Here is an 18,817-nt window from a genome sequence, read left to right as displayed (position 1 = left end):
ATTCTCAGAAGTGCAGAGGAAGTGGCAGAGCTCTCCATGGCTAAATTGTGGTGTGGACACTGCATACCAGGGCCCCCAGAAGCCCAGGTGGATTTAATGTGGGGAAGTAATTTACCTTACAAATACTCATTTCTTGACTTTAGAATGATATGTTTATAACCGCCTGTGGTAGGCATTTGAGAAGGTGCTAGTCATTTCCCAGTGAAATTCTTGTCAACACAGCAGTTTGAGAGGAAAGCATAATTGTGAGTGGTAGACAGTGAGAGCTTTTATCTATAGTTGGAAGAAGTTGATGTCATAGCTGTGTTTGTGTAGTTCTTGATATGTGTAGCATCCCAGCTGGCAAATAAATATTCTGTACATGGCCTGCCTGCCCTGTGCAATGCTACACAGTGTCCGGTATAATAAGTGTGGTTTGCTTTTGCTTTTTTCCTTTCTGGTAAAACATTTTCCTGGTTTTGAAAGCAGGGATGTGGTTAGAAACTTTAGCCCACAGAAGCCTAATGAACACCTATGGAGCACCAAACAGGTTAGAAAACAAATGCAAGGTCTTTAGATTCTAGGTGGAAAGGGAACTCTGAGGGGATCAAGAAAGGTGCCACCATGCCAGCAACTACAGCAAAGCATGGGCTCCTTCGAGATCACGGGGGTGCAGGTCCAGGGCTGCAAGCTCAATTTTCTTCTTACTAAAAATCTAGCAGATAGGTTCATGTATTCTAGAAGTCAGCCAGCTTACATCAGGACTCTTCATCATTTTACTTTTTCTATCACATGTCTTTACTACCATGGAGGGATTCTGGTATCATTGCTTTTGGATTTATAATTTATTATTCTTTTTAAAGAGGCATTGATGGGGATAGTCCATTATATAATATAACACTCATATGAAACATATATAATATGTTTTATAATACAGTTTACATAATATAATAGTTTATATGACACTCATATAAAACATATAGTTTATATAACACTTATATAAAAACACTTGAGTAGCTGATCTATGAGTTTGATTTTAATGAACTTAGCTTAAATTTCAGACATTTATGCTTCACCTACTGTGAATCATGAGATAAGACATTTACATCCTGGGATGTTAATTATCTACTATTCATTTTCAGAAGGGTGTGGTTGGTCACTGTAAGGAACAGGGCTATGGACCAGCTTAGTGAGGTGTGGCCATTGTCCTCAGCAGGCTGGAGCAGTAAATTACCATGGCAATTTAGATAACTGACATCAGTGATAAGCAAATGTTCTTTTTAATTGTTGTTGTCATGTTCTAGGATTTATGTATTCATTTATTTGGAGTTCCTTAAGCCCTATCAATAAATAAACCCTCAGAAGAGTGGTAAATTATAATAAATGACCCTGGGTGTCTTTGACAGATTGACCTTTGACATCATTAGTGCAGCCCTGATGGGTTTGCTAGATAAGAGCTGACCTTAAAGGATAAAAGAAAATCTGGACATGTTTATTTTGAATGGCCCTTGAGGTTTTAATAAGAATATTTGCATCAGAAAAAAAAATGTAATTGGGGTGAAAAAATTGCCCATGTTTTGGCTTAGTATAAAAAGTCACTGGCAAAAAAGAAGACCAAGCAGCCAGGTCAAGGAGAGAGGATTCTTCTAACATAGGGGTAGAAAATGAGGAACAATCTTGTCAAGTAGCCTAGTGGACTTAGAGTAGATAAATATTACTAAAACTGACCAAGACCTTTGTGACCTAAAAATAGCTACTTTTATAGAATATGCTTAATGCTTTTATAAATGACATTATGTCAAATGCATAATTTGCATCCTAGCCACCCCCATAAGATGTGAATCCATCTTCTATTGTGCTTAATCCCCCACAGTATCCTAAAATCTATTTACATGCATTAAGGTCATAGAAGCAGCTCATACTGAAATGTAATGAGTAAACCTCAAAGGCAAGCAGGACACCTCCTAAAACTCTACCTATCTCCCTTTTGGCCAAGTATCTGATACTAACGTAAAGACAGGGTTTTAATGCCCAGACACCTACAAGTAGACTTTGGAGGGCATAAAAAGTACCGTATCTTATATTGTAGTTTAAAGATATTTCAGATTTCATTTTAATTCTGTTTGCTGTCCACCTAATACACTGATTTCAGGCCCTGGCATTAGTTGCTTCTGATTCCAGTCTACCGTGTCAGACGTGACCAAGTTAAGACAAAATTGAATTGAGCTCAATTTAATTAATACTCAAAAGGTAGAAAAAAGCCTTACAAACAAAACTTTCGTTACTCCCTAATAATAGTTCTCTTTTGCAAAGGAAGAAACTGAGGCATAGAATTGAAACAGCCCTCCCAACACCCACAGATGAGCGCTGGAGCTAATGTATGAAGGCAGATCTGTCTCATTCTTAAGACTGTTCTCATGCAGGATCTTGGATGCCAGAAGCAAGTGGTTGTCAGCTTTTATTGCTTTAAAATGGGGTAAGGATGCCCTATTTAATAAATGGTGTTGGTAAAACTGGCTAGCCATATGCAGAAAACAGAAACTGTACCCCTTCCTTACACCTTATACAAAAATTAACTCAAGATGGATTAAAGACTTAAATATAAGACCTAAAACCATAGAAACCCTGGAAGATAACCTAGGTAATACCATTCAGGACATAGGCATGAGCAAAGACTTCATGACATCAAAAGTAATGGCAACAAAAGCCAAAGTTTACAAATGGGATCTAAATAAACTACAGAGCTTCTGCACAGCAAAATAAACTACCATCAGAGTGAACAGGCAACCTACAGAATGGGAGAACATTTTTGCAATCTATCTATCTGACAAAGGGCTAATATCCATAATCTACAAGGAACTTGAAAACAAATTTATAAGAAAAAAAACAGCCCCATCAAAAGTGGGCAAAGAATAAGAACAGACATTTCTCAAAAGAAGACATTTATGCAGCCAACAAACATAAAAAAAGCTCATCAGCACTGGTCATTAAAGAAATGCAAATCAAAACTACAATGGGATACCATCTCACACCACTTAGAATGGTGATCATTAAAAAGTCAGTAAACAGGCTGGGTGCAGTGGCTCACATCTGTAATCCCAGCACTTTGGGAGGCCAAGGCAGGCGGATCACATGAGGTCAGGAGTTCAAGACCAGCCTGGCAACATGGTGAAACCCCATCTCTACTTAAAATACAAAACATTAGTTTGGCATGGTGGTAGATGCCTGTAATCCCAGCTACTCGGGAGGCTGAGGCAGGAGAATCACTTGAACCCAGGATGCAGAGGTTGCAGTGAGCCGAGATCATGCCACTACACTCCAGCCTGGGCGATGAGAGTGAAATTCCATCTCAAAAAAAAAAAAAAAAAAAAAGTCAGGAAACCAACAGATTCTGGGGAGGAGGTAGAGAAATGGGAATGCTTTTTCACTGTTGGTGGGAGTGTAAATTAGTTCAACCATTATGGAAGACAGTGTGGTGATTCCTCAAGGATCTAGAACCAGAAATACCATTTGACCCAGCAATCCCATTACTGGGTGTATACACAAAGAAGTGTAAATCATTCTATGATGAAGACACGTGCACACGTATGTTTATTGCAGCACTGTTCACAATAACAAAGACTTGGAACCAATCCAAATGCCCATCAGTAATAGACTGCATAAGGAAAATGTGGCACATATACACCATGAAATACTATGCAGCCATAAAAAGGATGAGTTCATGGTTTTTTCAGATACATGGGTGAAGCCGGAAACCATCATTCTCAGCAAATTAACTCAGAAACAGAAAACCAAACACCGCATGTTCTCACTCATAGGTGAAAGTTGAACAATGAGAACACAAGGACACAGGGAGGGGAACATCAAACACTGGGGCCTGTCAGGAGGTCTGGGGCTAGGGGAGGGACAGCATTAGGAGAAATATGTAATATAGATGACGGGTTGATGGGTGCAGGAAACCACCATGGCACGTGTATACCTATGTAACAAACTTGCACATCCTGTACATGTATCCCAGAACTTAAAGTGTAATAAACAACAACAACAAAAAAATGGGATTTTCTTCTCACATGTAGAGCTCTTCCAATTATTGATGTTTATTCCTTTTTTCTACATGGCATCATTTTTGAGGGAAATGATGTTTCTCCTTTAAATATTTACTTATAGGGTTTTATGCCAAATGCAATGGATTATCATGTATTAACAGCTACATCATTCTAGCAAGGCTCTCCAGTTACATTACAGTGGAAATGCCGAGGTTTGGTACACCTCTTTGCTTGCCCCACACTTGAAACAGAAAACATTGTTTGGAAGATTTTTTCATTTAAGGGAGACAACCTCTCTATGCTCTCTTTAGCTTTATAAATGTCATGACTACAAATGATAATGTTTCACATGGAGAGATATTTTACAATCCAAATCAGCAGGGTTATCTCACGCAATCACTGAACTATAAATTAAGCCAGGGGCCTACCAAGCCCTCTTCTGTTATTTCCTTATCTCTCCTCATTTGAATCTACTAATTATTGCTCACATAGTACTTAAGAAGGACAGTGGAGGTGTAGCCTGAGGGCTGGGATCCAACCCTGGCTCTGCTTTATAATGTTAGACAGCTTTATAATGTTAATGTTCACCAGCTTCATAATGTTAGACAAATCCCTTTACCACTCTATGTTCAAAGGGTTAAATTAGGGAGTTCCAGTCAATGATCTATTTTTGCTCCATCCTGAGGGTTTGCAAGTTTGTGAGAAGGTAGACTTGGTTTTGAGGATTTAAACGTGGCTATTGATGTTCAGAATTTCTCATATCAGAATATTTGCTTGACAATTATTTCTATGAAAATATGTATTATGGCATAAAAACAGTTTGAATGGTCATTTTTTTTAAAAATGTAATAATAAAACCATGATCATTTTTTGTTATGTATCCATATTGCATGGAAATAAAAAATTTTTAAAGGCTAGAAAAGTAAAAGTAGTTGCTGTTCATTGAGGAAATGAAGATTTACATTTGGTTTCTGGCATTGTTCTTGAGACTCTCAAATATAAACCCACCAAATAGGCTACATTTAGGCATATTGTTGCTCAGTTACTGGGTCCTGGCTGTGTACTTAGCGATAATTTGATATCACTTCCTTCAGTGTAAACACCAAGGAAAGCTCTCTTGCTCTCTTTCCTTATTACAATGCTTGGACATGGGCTCTGATCTTTTACAACGGTTGGACATCACTAAAATGTTTGGGCGACCTCACCTCTAGTCTAATGATGACCTCGTGCAAATAAGAAAAAAAATCATTCGTTCCCTAAGTCATTTTACTACCAGCAGCCAGAAAATGGTTCTATGATTAATCCAAATCTACAGTAAACACAAATATGAATGGTGCCACCCAGAGCTGGACAATGCAAAATTATACATTGTCAGTTTTATTGACCCAAATTTTAGTTGATAGAATTTCAACACTTTGGGTAACTTTGCAAACATCCTTTCTCACCTTTGAGATTCTGTCTCCTCATATGAAAAAGACTGAATGAGATAATCTCTTGAGATGATGTTTTGAGCAATTATGAGATGGTCTTCAAGTAAAAGGAGCATTGCATGAACTGTTTAAGACATAGCCTGCTCTTGCTCCAGTTTTCAAATATTTTTCCTCCACTTAAAGGTTTTCTCCAAATTGAATCTCCTTTAGTCCCTATTCCTGCAGGTCAGGAAAATCTATTCTTTAAAAAATAAATTTTCTTTAAAAATACAAATTGCAGCTGGGTGTGATGGCTCACACCTGTAATCCCAGCACTTTGGGAAGCCAAAGTGGGAGGATCACTTGAGCCCAAGAGTTTGAAACCAGCCTGGGCAACATAGCGAGACCCCATCTCTACAAAAAGTTTTTTTTAAATAGCCAGGGTTTGGTGATGCAGGTCTGTCTTCCCAGCTACTTGGGAGGCTGAGATGGGAGGATTGCTTGATTCCAAGAGGTGGAGGCTGCAGTGAACTATGATCACGCCACTGCACTACAGTCTGCATGACAGAGCAAGACCCTGTCTCAAAATAAATAAATACATTAAAAAAAATAGTGGATATAGGTTATAAGCAGTTACGCTTAAAAAAGCACTGCTCTTGAAAAAGCAGTTGCTGAGGCCACATTGTACCCAGGGGTAACAAGCCTCGTGCCTTTCCCTGAACGCCATGCCAGTCCTTGCCTTCTCAGTCGAAGAGAGTTGATTTTAAAAGTTGTTATCAAGGGAGGTGGATTTTGTTCTGGGCCATCCTTTCATGGCAAGATTGTATCTTTCATTGCAGGACATTCAATATCCTGGGCCTTCACTCACCAAATGCCAAAAACAACCCCCTAATCCTTATGACAACCAAAAAAAAAAACCACCACCCCTACCCCATTTCCAAACACCCTCTTGAGAAATGGCGGCATCATTCTTGGTTGTTCTTGGTTGAGATACCTTTTTACCATTTGCACTCTGGCCTTGAAATGCGCTTTGGAAACATACCACCGCATCTTTTGCCAGAAGCCGCAAAGGCCAGGCATAAGCCTTTTTACACGAAGAGAGTGAAAGAGTCCTTAGAAGAGAGCATTGCATATGGCTTCTCTGAAAAAACGGGGCTCCTTGTCTATGTAATAACTGGAGAAACTGAAATTCAAACGAGTTTCCTAAGATCACTCATTAGATAATAGGCTGCGTTGACTCTACAAATAAAATACCTTAAGGACCCAGCATCTTAGTGTACCTTATTAATGTACATCATAATTATATCAATGTCATTGTTGGTCATTTTTTGATTACTGGTAATGTACCAGTACCTTACAAATCTCATTTATCCTTTCCACAGCTCTAGAAGTATTCGTATCCCCTTACACAAATTAGAAAACTGATGCTTAGAAAAGTGAAGTAGTTTGGCCACGCTCTCCCAGCTAAGTGGCAGAGCGAGGATTCAAGCTGATGTTCGTGAGACTAAAAAGCAGTGTACTGGCCCATGGCCTGGTGCTTTTTTTAGTCCACCTTACTTTGAAGTAGCAGGAAAGTTAACTGAAATCCCTAACTTTTGAACCAGGCTGTCGGTAGCAACCTAAAAACAATTATTTTGCACTGTGTTCGGCCGGAGATGTTATTTTCATTATTGCTAGAACTACTCTCAGCAGGGTCACCTCATTAGCTGAAGAAAATGTTCCCTGTTGTTCCGTGAGAGACGGATCAGATGGAGAAGCATAAAAACAAACTTCAGAAAGTGATTCTGTGTTCCCCTCATTTAGAGGATGGAACAGTAATCCCCTTCTTCTCTGATTCCCAGCCTGCTAAGTGATGTTTTATTTCTGTAGTTGCAGAAGTGTTTTGAAAATGATGGAAAAAGTTTTACAGGGATGCCTTCCAAAACTCTTTATCAGTGTTTCCATAACAGTAAATTGGAGTGTCGAACCTTTGGTGAGTACACTTAATGTTGGTCTGTTTTAAATTTTCCCATGTAGGAAAATAAGAGTTTGGCTAGATTGGTCCTAATTGCCTATGAGGAATAACTAAAGTAAGTGAGACTTTGTAAAATATTTTAAATTTTTTTAAATATTAAATATTTCAATATTTTTAATATTTTAAATAGAGTGAGGCTATATTTAATATTTTTTAATATTTCTTTTTGTTCAGAACAACCTCAAGTGTAAACACTTCATCAGTTATATTGATACACCTATTGACAGCCATCTCCCAAGCCATGTGTTATAGAAGCCATCTATAAAACCCTATCACTTTGCTCCATTTGAAAATCCATATTTATAGAAACCAAAGTGATTTTTTTCAAAACGACATTCGATCACAGGATTTGGATTTCACTTAGAATAAAATCAAAACTCATTGTGGAGGGCAGGTGCAGTGACTCGCACCTGTAATCCCAGCATTTTGGGAGGCTGGGGTGGGCAGATATATTGAGCCCAGGATTTCTAGACAAGTCTAACCAACATGGTGAAACCCCGTCTCTAGTGAAAATACCAAAATTAACCAGACGTGGCGGTGCATGCCTGTAATCCCAGCCACTCGGGAGGCTGAGACAGGAGAATCGCTTGAACCCGGGAGGCGGAGGCTGCAGTGAGCCAAGATCACGCCATTGCACTCCAGCCTGGGCGACAGAGGGAGACTCCTCATCCTGGCCCACCAGGACATGACCTCGTGCTGCCTGTCCTCTGACCCCACCTCCTCCCTTTCTTTTCTCGCTTGCTCCCCACCCTCTAACCATTCTGTCTCTCTGTCAGGACTTTCGTATTTATTGTCGTTTCTCATCAAGCACTTACCTCCTGATCTTCACTTGGCAGATTCCATCTTTTTTTCAAGCTCCAGGTCAAATTTTATCTCAATTAAAAAAAAAAATTCTCGGCCGGGCGCGGTGGCTCAAGCCTGTAATCCCAGCACTTTGGGAGGCCGAGATGGGCGGATCACAAGGTCAGGAGATCGAGACCATCCTGGCTAACACAGTGAAACCCCGTCTCTACTAAAAAATACAAAAAAAAAAAAAAAAAAAAAAAAAAACACTAGCCGGGCGAGTTGGCGGGCGCCTGTAGTCCCGGCTACTCGGGAGGCTGAGGTAGGAAAATGGTGTAAACCCGGGAGGCAGAGCTTGCAGTGAGCTGAGATCCCGCCACTGCACTCCAGCGTGGGCGACAGAGCGAGACTCCATCTCAAAAAAAAAAAAATTCTTCCTTAATTCCCTAAGTTGGGCATCCTGACATCTCCAAACACATTACATTCTTTTGGTTTATTTTTAAAAGAACTTTTTACTATTTGAAATGATCTTATTATTTTGTTTACTTGCTTATTTTCTGTTAAACTTCAGTAAAAATAGGAAAGTATCTCCATGTCTACAACAGAACCCAGAATATAATAAGGTTCAAGAGCATTTGCTAAATGGATGATGAATGAATGAATGAATTCCAATTCTGTACCTGGAATGAGATTGAAGTTTCAGATAAATACCATAAGGCACAAAACATTTATTGAGTAGTTCAAATCTACATAATTTGTGCAAGTTGACATTCAAATTGAAATTACAAAGTTATATTCTCTATTCTTGGTTGGCCTGTCAAGAACAGGAATTCTGGTGGGAAGCAGGGATAAAAAACTCAGAACTGCTTTACAGGGAGAAATTTCAGACCACATGATATCTAGCTGGAGACAGGCTTTCCTTTTGCCAGGGGCAACTTTTCTGCTTATTCAAGCAGGACCACGCTGATTCTTTTATTTTTATTTTTTGAGACAGAGTCTCGCTCTATCACCCAGGCTGCAGGGCAGTGACACACTCTCTGCTCACTGCAATCTCCGCCTCCCAGTCTCAAGTGACTCTCCTTCCTCAGCCTCCCGAGTAGCCGGGATCACAGGCACGCACCACCATGCCTGGCTAATTTTTTGTATTTTTGGTAGAGACAGGCTTTCAGCATGTTGCCCAGAGTGTCTCATACTCACGAGCTCAGGCGATCCACCTGCCTCAGCCTCTTAAAGTGCTGGGATTACAGACATGAGCCACCATGCCCGGCCCGCCAGGCTGATTCTTACCAAAAGTTTCAGGATGAGCATCATAGGATTTATAAATATGCCTTTTATACTCATTTCCTTGCCCTCTGACCTGCAAGAATAAGTCTTTTGACATTCCTCTATTTAACATCATCACTTTCAGGAGGATGGCATTGTGATCTGTTTCTCCTCTACTAGCAGTGAACTTGTTTTGTGTTAAGTCTTTGGGTTTTGAAAATAGAGCCTGTATATGTCCCAGATGTCCTTTTATTGAGTTCCCAGAATACAAATGGAAACATTTTATTACCAGACAGTGGTGTTTAAAAATGAAAATCAAACCTAATACATGGACTCAGACAACTGGAATAAGGAATATAATATTTATAAAACTGAGTAGGAGGTTGCAATCATTGCTCTAAAATAAAGCATTAAAAATTAATTCAGAGCAAACCTGTCTGTGCTACAGCAAAGCTCTCTTTCATTAAGGTAGCACTGCATGTTTCTCCGGAATTAGTTCCCCCAAATAAGTAAATAGCTTGTAAGAACTGAGTGTTCGGCAAACTACAGAAGTGCTACGTGAGGCACGATTTAGAGCTGCTTTTAGTATTACAGCTTTATAGACCTTTCATTTTGAATCAATTAATTGTGAATCTTGCAGTTTTTCTCTGTTTTTCACCCTTGAGTATTACGAGGAAGGTTTAATTCACATGCTTCTTAGTCATCTTCATTTGTTTAATCCAGATGGTTCTATATCATTTGATCAATTCATATGCAGCAGAATAGTAAATCTTGGAGAACTGTGGTTACCAGTTATAAGAAATACTTTAAAACTTTCCATAGGTTTTTCATTTCAAAAAGTTTGTGTTGCACATATTTTAAGTGACTTTTCCCTATCTTATTCTACTTCACATTATTCTCATTATCCATATTGCATTATTATTGTTGGTTTCCATCTTCAGAATACACTAAAAAGGAAGAGACATAAAATGCTAGTGCTATTTCTGCATTTTCTATTGAGATGAAGTTTTTATTTTTACCGATATACACCATTTCTCTGAAGTCCTAAAATAAATAACCTTATAACCTCTAGGCCCTATTGATTTTCTAATGATTTCAAATAAAAAGCATCCAGTTTCCATTGCATTGACAAACTGTTCAGTCCCTGGGCAAAACCTATTGGATTCCTATTAAATGAAGGGGGCAAGAAACAACAGAAAATCCAAAAAGTAGATTTGAGATGGAGCGGGGGAGAGGTGGTCTCAGCTTAGCTCAGTAAATGGGTACTTAACCTTTGACCAATGATGACAGGTCTTCTTTAGTTCTCTTAGACCAAGCGCAAGCTGTTATGATTAAATAAAAAAGAAAAAAAACTGTTTAGAGCCTTACTGAATATGTCCTGGGAATTAAAGCATATGGCAGGGATAAGGAAAAAAGATTTTCCTTATGCTAATGACCCTTGATGTCTGAAATAAATTAGATCCATTAGAGTTTATGCTCAATAAAAGAAAGACTTTAAGCACTCCAAAGTTAGTGACTCGAGACCAGTTTTTGCTCTAAAATTCAATCTGCCTGCTTTTAATTCTTAGTGAGGCTCCAGAGCAGACAGGAGATGCAAAATCATAATTCTGTACTGAACCAGAATTTTAAAAGACCACAGGTTTCTTTTCCTTTTAATTAAACCATTTTTCATGCTTCCTATTTTCTTTCCCTCATTAATTTGATTTTGTTCCCATTTTTGTTTCATTTTTTTTTTCTTTTCAAGGTTTCATTTATCCCATTTCAACTGAACAGAGAACCCAGAATGAATATGGATTTTCTTGTAAGTTTGATGTTTGGATTTTATGTTGCTGAATAATCATTTAACGTTATTGCCCCTAGTTCAAGTTTACCTTTCTTTGGATTACAGATGTGCACACAGGAAATAGGAGCCTAATATATTCTAACATGAAAAATAAATTAGATTTTTGCTGCTGAAGAGAAGAAAGGGTCATTTCAAGACTCTGCCAGCTTTAAAATCTATCAGTCTACCATTCCAAACCTGAGTCCCAGTAGCTGACAAAACATATCATGAAATATGCTGATATAAGTAAAGGGCAGGGTTCAAATACTAAAAAGGAAAGCGTTGAAAAAAGACAGATCTATTGAGCTAGAAATCATGAATGTTGAATAGGTAATAATGACCTGGTAAAGTAAAACGTTAAGGATTTAGATATAATATTCTGACCAGAGTTCAGAAGCCTGCAGCAGTGCCTCAAATAAAACCCAACAGAAAAGTGAAGCAAGCACTTTGAAAGCAGCACTCACCCAACTAAGAAAACTTGGTTTTTTGAAGAAAATCTGCTAATATTGACTTGATTGTTAATAAAGTGAATATTCTGGAAATTTTGGGAAGAAAATTATTTTTAAGAGAAAGCAAAACCCTTTTGGATACATTACATTTAAACACAAAATGCTAAAAGAGATAGAGCAATTTCCAATAGAGAATTCATTTACACTGCTAATATGTGAAAGATTGCATGATATTAGAGTGTGGGTTATCTTGTGAGCCACTGGCAAATGAAATGATGACTTATTTCACCATGGAAACCACGTGGCTGTGAGTCTTAGGACAGGGCCATGGTTCCTCCCATTTTAGGAGGTCATGGGACCTACAAATCTGAAAGTTCTCTCTCCCTGAAAAATGCATATGTATATAACACTGACCATTAAATTCTAGGTTGTTCTTGACCACCTGAAGTACCAATGTAACAACCTTTTTTACAGTGAGTGGAGCAGCTTTGATTAATTTTGCTGAACATGTTTTTGTGTATCACAGAAAACTAAAACCAGAGACTTAAAAACGTCAAAGGGGTCCACAAAGGTTTCATTTCATTTGTTTGTTTTAATTATTAGCTTCTATCACCTTTTCCAGTTGGATGAAAGCATGTTCTATGACACCAAGGCAACATGCAACATTTATAGGAATTCTGTTCCAGAAACAAGGCCTCAGTTGACTGACACGCTGTGTTGGTCAAATGCTTATTTGCCTTTTGGGGTAGTCTGACCTTTCTGATCACTGAACCAGGCCTTTATCTTCCTTAGTGCACAAGAGAGCTATATTTTATTCTAGTAATGAGTAGCTCAAATGTAAATCTCTGACAGGGGACCGTGAGAAGCTCAGGGTTCTCAGAGATAATACTGCATCTGTATCAAAGCCTGGACTTAGAAAAGGTTATCGGCATTAACCTCTGTCCCCCAGATCTGGGCCCTCTGAACGCACACCTTTCAAATCTAATATGTTTGCTCCTAATATTTGCTTTGCTTAGTTACACCATTCCCACCCACCTCTCCATTGGTTTAGGGGGAAATGAAGAGAGTGCTATGGAAAGTAATCTGATGACTTGGAGTGATACTTAGGAAAATATTCTGGTTCAATAAATATACAGATTTAAAACATGCCAGATATTTCTAACAGTGTTTATGTTTATGTTTTTAAAGAACTATCAGAGAATTCAAAAACCCTTCCAAACTTTTCCACCTGAAATGAGTAATAAACTATTTTTTTTTTCCTGTGGGTTGGGATAGTTTTAGTTCTAGTTTCTTTATATGCCTAGCAATAAATGGTCTGTTATGCTGCCCAATTATAAGATAGATTAGTGGGTGGATAGATGCAGAGTGAGAAAGGAAAAGAAATCAGAGATAATTTTCCACTGAAAGGCCACAGCCATTTTATATAGCCTTTGAAATAGATTTGAAATTAACCTATAAAAAAAGGCAGTAAATGTCTGAAAAAATTATAGCAATACACATGTGTACTGTGAGAAATTTCTATAAGCAGCTGGTTCAGTGTTTCACTCTTCCTTCTAGCTGCTCCTGATTCAGATGATGTTGCTCTGTATGTTGGGATTGTGATAGCAGTGATCGTTTGCCTGGCGATCTCTGCAGTTGTGGCCTTGTTTGTGTATCGGAAGAATCATCGTGACTTTGAGTCAGATATTATTGACTCTTCAGCACTCAATGGGGGCTTTCAACCTGTGAACATCAAGGCAGCAAGACAAGGTCAGTTGACATTCCACTTCACACCCCGTTACTTATGCATGTAAGCAGTTTCAAAATCAATGACTTCAGAGTCATCTCATTCAGCTAGAATGTAAGCTCCATGAAGACAGCAATTTGAGTTAATTTTGTTCATTACTGTATTGATGTCATTTATATAACAAATGAGAGTTAACAAGGTAAACAAATCCTCTTTTTTTCTTTTCTGACAGATTGCTCTGTCAGAGCAACTTTTTAACTTCTATTTGAAAAGAGTACACCGACTGGTTGACTGATTTCTTGAGTCTCCTTTTTTCCTTCCTTTGACTAGATATCTTGTATTGCTATGAATACAATAATTTACCAATGAACCCAAATCCAGGATAGACCAGGGAAACCGTAGCTAATCGTCACCTAGTGGGGCTCATTGTTCATTCCAATCTGTTGAAAGAGCTAAATACCTTGGGCATAATGAGTAGATGTCAAAGCAAATTATAGAATGAGCTTGACCACTTACTTATAGCCAATAATAAAATAGCTGGTAGTTATCTGATTGCCCTGTTTTCAGTAGAGCCTGTCTATCCATCTCCAATATTAGCTGAGCTGCTTTACTTTTGGCTCAGAAAGTGTGAGGGGGAGTCTGACTAATGTAGTTTGCCTTGAATGGAGAACGCCAATGGGATTATTTTCTCCTTCTGACTCAGATCTGCTGGCGGTACCCCCAGACCTCACGTCAGCTGCAGCCATGTACAGAGGACCTGTCTATGCCCTGCATGATGTCTCAGACAAAATCCCAATGACCAACTCTCCAATTCTGGATCCACTGCCCAACCTGAAAATCAAAGTGTACAACACATCAGGTGCTGTCACCCCCCAAGATGACCTCTCTGAGTTTACATCCAAGCTGTCCCCTCAGATGACCCAGTCGTTGTTGGAGAATGAAGCCCTCAACCTGAAGAACCAGAGTCTAGCAAGGCAGACTGATCCATCCTGTACCGCATTTGGCAGCTTCAACTCGCTGGGGGGTCACCTTATTGTTCCCAATTCAGGTAATTCCTAGAGGTTTAAATTGCAAAGAGGCAGCTTGAAACATATTTTTCCATACCAAAATATTTTTTGTTTGTGGGATGTTTTCATTAGGCCTGAAATGTTAAATGTGACCTATCCAGCCTAAGTCTACTTTCAATGTAAACAGAACATTTCTTTAGACAGAATCAGCAAAACTATTTCTCTTCCTCCAACCAATTCCGAAAACACTTCCTCTAGAAATTTTATACTCACAACTTTCTGCTGAGGTGTAATTTAGAACCATCATTTGACCTCCTTTTTACTAGAACTTCAGAAGGCAACATCAAGCCACAAGTCCTAATGTTGTCATTACACTTTAAAAGGACAAACTAATTATAAAATATATCATTTGGTTCAGTTCCAATTTACTACATGAATCAATACTACAAAACACAAATTTTTTGATCATCAGAGGCATCATAATTGACATCAAATCTTCATTTATTAACCTAACTGCATAACACAGTCTTTCACCTCACTGTATTGATAGTGTACACTGTACTCACTCCTACCTCTGATATTTGTATCCAGAATCACCAGATTCATCAGGTGTGCTTTTGTACTATTATTTGGTTTCAGTTTATTATGTAGTCTCTCTGCATCTAGAGAATAAGCCTCATAAAGGTCTTTCATGGTGAACAAAAGTTAATGACGATACTTTTGGATTAAACATTGATATTCATTAATCAATATTAGTAATGAGCTCGGAACCATGGGTGATAAAAGGGTTAATGACTTCCTCTCTAAATCTACCTTAATTCTTTTGGACAAGGCTGTGAGTATTTTGTAAATACAGTAATACCTAAAATGTAAATACCTAAAATGTTGTCACATTAAAAGAAATAACGTATGTATAGTCAAGGAATATACAGACAAATGAGTCTTCAGGCCTGAATATGAAATTTGATTTGATTCTTCCTGTCATTCACTCTTTCATTTCAATGCCTTGGCAACTTTTACCCTAAACCTTTGAAAGTATATTTTCACAAAATCAAAACATTTAATAAAATATCATATTTTTCACAGTTTACATAGCTGAAATCATGTATGATATAATGTTTTCCACCCTTTTCTCATTAGTCGTTAAGCTATTGCATGCTCTTTAAAATCATGATTTTAAATATCTTTGTAACAGTCCATTATTGAATGAATCAAAACATACTTTAATGTTCTTCCATTGTTTAAACATTACAATTGTTCTCAAAATAGTTCGTTTCCCTCTTATATGTATTGGATTCTGCCTTTTCTTCCCATTTCTACCTACCACTTTTTCACATGTACATTATTATAAAGGCCTCTTAAGTGGAAGGGAGTGAGCTAGCATGTTTTAAATGTTTCCTATGTATTAGGCAATGGTGATCAACATATGATATTTTATTTAATGGACAAACAATAGTTACCTATTGCTTTATATTCATAATGCTGTTTCATCCCCATAACAAAGATGAAGGTATGTTTTATGTTTTCAACGAAAAAAATAAAATCACTGAGGCTTGGTAGCCTCATGTGTGATCTTCCCGCTGTGTCCTCCACAAATCATTCTGTACGTTGACAGTCCACTTTCCTACAACACCAGGGCTCTCATATTACTTTCCTTCTCAAGAGGGCTGTGGCTCACCATCTTCAACCAGTTACATAAAGGCCTTTGAATAACTACTACCTCTAAACTCTCCATTCTTTTTTCTTGAGACTTTCCAGTGTGGTCAGGCAAGTTTTCATATTGCTCCACACTCATTTGGCATATTCCATTTCCTCGCTAATTACATTATGAATTACTCAAAGACAGGAAGGCTAACTTTTCCTTCTTAAAATTCACAACAGTGCCAAACACTGTACTCACAAAGATGCTTCATAAGTTTGTATGGATCCAAAGGAAGCTGGAGCTGGATTTTATGGGAATCAAATGATGGAGCCAAACATCTTTGGAGTGCTGTCCACACTGAATCACTCTTTGTGATGATGAGCAGTGGTGTGGGCCCCAGACCACCACCATGGGCATCACCTGGCAACTGGTTGAACTAAAAAATCTCCTACCCCACACCCCATATCTCTGAATCAGAAACTCTGGGGGTAGGGACCAGTAATCTGTGGTTTAACAAGCTCTCCAGGTGGTTCTGATGTGAGCTCAAATTTGCAAGCCACTGCTACAGCAGACACAGTTAGCTTAGAACACAGCCCAATCTGATAGTTCTGCAAAAGGACACTGATTAGCAACTAACTAGAAATGCTTTGACCTGCTGTGACTAAACTAGGAGTTACTGTTCACTTTCTAGAGTTATGTATAATAAAAGGTCTTCACCAATTCTTATACCATTGTGGAATTACATTGATGCTAACCAGATATTTTAAAAATACATGGTTTTTTTTGTTTTTTGTTTTTTTTTAATGTTGAAGTTGGCATTTCCCTGACTTTGAATCTTGTGGGGATTTTCAAAAAATTGGAAATGATGCATCATTACAGCTGTTTGAAATTTTGAACAATTGTTGGTTTTCCCCTTGTCTTGCAAGGAAAACAACAGTGGAACCATCTGTCTGTTCCTTAAATAAAACAAGAGTTTAAAAAGTTACATCATTCCTTTAAGTAATTCCATAAGAGTTCAGAGGGAGCTGTGGTAAGGAGGCCAATAAGGAAGGAAAACAGAGCAACTCGGAATATTTACATGTCTTTAGAGAAAATGAAGCAGGCTTATGGCTGTGCGGTCACAAAATCTCCTCATTCCCTTTTACGTGCTGCAAAAGCTTTGATTCCTAGGTCTTATATGACTGCTTTTCTCTTTTGCTATTCAGGAGTCAGCTTGCTGATTCCCGCTGGGGCCATTCCCCAAGGGAGAGTCTACGAAATGTATGTGACTGTACACAGGAAAGAAACTATGAGGTAAATATGCTTTTTCTGGTGCACTGACTTTACCAATGTCTAACTTGGAGGAGAACTGTATGATAGACACAATAAACCCAACACATTTTTGTCTCAAGTGCCTTGCTTCTGGCATACATTATTTTTCCCCTGACCTACAAGAGGTCAGGTTTTACTTCTCTTTGTCTTTGAAGCTCCAGACACTTTTGGAGATCTTGAATATGGGTAGAAGGCTAGAGATCTTTTCCCAAGTGGACATGTTGCCATATTTCCTGGAAAAATGTCCAGAAATGTGATCCCTAGATTGTCCGGAGAGACAAGTGGGTAGACACAGAGACATCAACTTCATGGGACCTGGCTCAGAAATCCAGCCTGTTCCTATTACAGAGTCAAAGGTCACAAAGGATTGAACAACTCCCCCAATCCGTACCACTCCCACTCAGCCTAGCCCTTAATTTCTGACCCATGGATTCTTCCTTTTGGGACTGTCTTCTAGCTTAAGTGTTACCAATTTCCTTCTTATGTTTAGCACTTATAAATTCCACATTAGGCCGTTCAGAATGGGTCTAGGATTGATTAAAACTAGATTGAATTAAAAGGTTTTGTTTAGACTGTTTCATAATCATATAGATGAAGTTATTTTAAGTAAAAATAACAAGAGGCGTTGAGAAGTCCTAAATTCAATTTTCATTTTGGCCTTTCACAAATTGTTCTGGGTCTTTCTTGATTAGTTTCCATGTAAAATGCGTGTGTTAAATAGTGCTTTAGAAGCCCGATTAATGCTTCTGAAGTACACCGAGATCTTAAAATGAAAGATGTTGTTAAAATGGAGATCCTCATCATGTAATTATCATTGTTTCTCCCAAGGGGAAAAGCATCGGCTCCTCAGCCCTGAGCTCTGAGTATAAAGCATGAGTGACAGTGCACAACTACGTTATCATTATAACGCATTATACCTTTTCTTTTCCCAGCTCTCATCCTCAGAAAAACATCCATGTTTAGTCTTATTCTTCACTAGCCGTAAAGCTTTTTTATTATGCTCTCAGGTGGAGATATTGGCATTTATAATTGGTGTGACCCAGAACATTTTTTTCGTCGGGTAGTGTACTTCCACCTACATAAATACTAGCCTGTCTAAGAAAATAATACAATTCTTGAGCATTATTCATGCCTTAAATTTGAGCAACAGAAAATCACTAAAAGGCTTGTATTTACTCACATCAAATATTCATTTTTTTCATTCCCAATGCAAAGCAACATTCACAGGCCCTCAAAGCTCCCTTCTTTTGCATCAGGAGAAAAGAAGATTAGCAAACTACAAGATCTCTTTATTTCATTTTATTTTTCTTCCTCTCATCCAGAATCAAGGTTAGCATTAAGATCTATCCATCAAGGCCTTTGCCAG

The 18,817-nt window shown here is 38.3% G+C and overlaps 1 protein-coding gene across 1 annotated transcript in view; it reads left to right on the top strand.

Annotated features, from left to right (window-relative positions):
- UNC5C (unc-5 netrin receptor C) overlaps nucleotides 1-18,817 on the top strand; it is a 484,018-nt gene that overhangs the window by 418,335 nt on the left and 46,866 nt on the right. Inside the window, exons 8-11 of the mRNA XM_033214856.1 lie at nucleotides 11,239-11,295; nucleotides 13,323-13,514; nucleotides 14,195-14,539; nucleotides 17,346-17,433. Coding sequence (XP_033070747.1) covers nucleotides 11,239-11,295; nucleotides 13,323-13,514; nucleotides 14,195-14,539; nucleotides 17,346-17,433 — 682 coding nt within the window. The remainder of the gene's footprint in view (nucleotides 1-11,238; nucleotides 11,296-13,322; nucleotides 13,515-14,194; nucleotides 14,540-17,345; nucleotides 17,434-18,817) is intronic.

The sequence above is a fragment of the Trachypithecus francoisi genome, unplaced genomic scaffold, assembly GCF_009764315.1.
Source record: "Trachypithecus francoisi isolate TF-2019V2 unplaced genomic scaffold, Tfra_2.0 Lachesis_group1, whole genome shotgun sequence".
NCBI classification, from domain to species: Eukaryota; Metazoa; Chordata; class Mammalia; order Primates; family Cercopithecidae; genus Trachypithecus; species Trachypithecus francoisi.
Note: the sequence above shows the minus strand (reverse complement) of the source record. Positions and strands in the feature narration are given on the sequence as shown.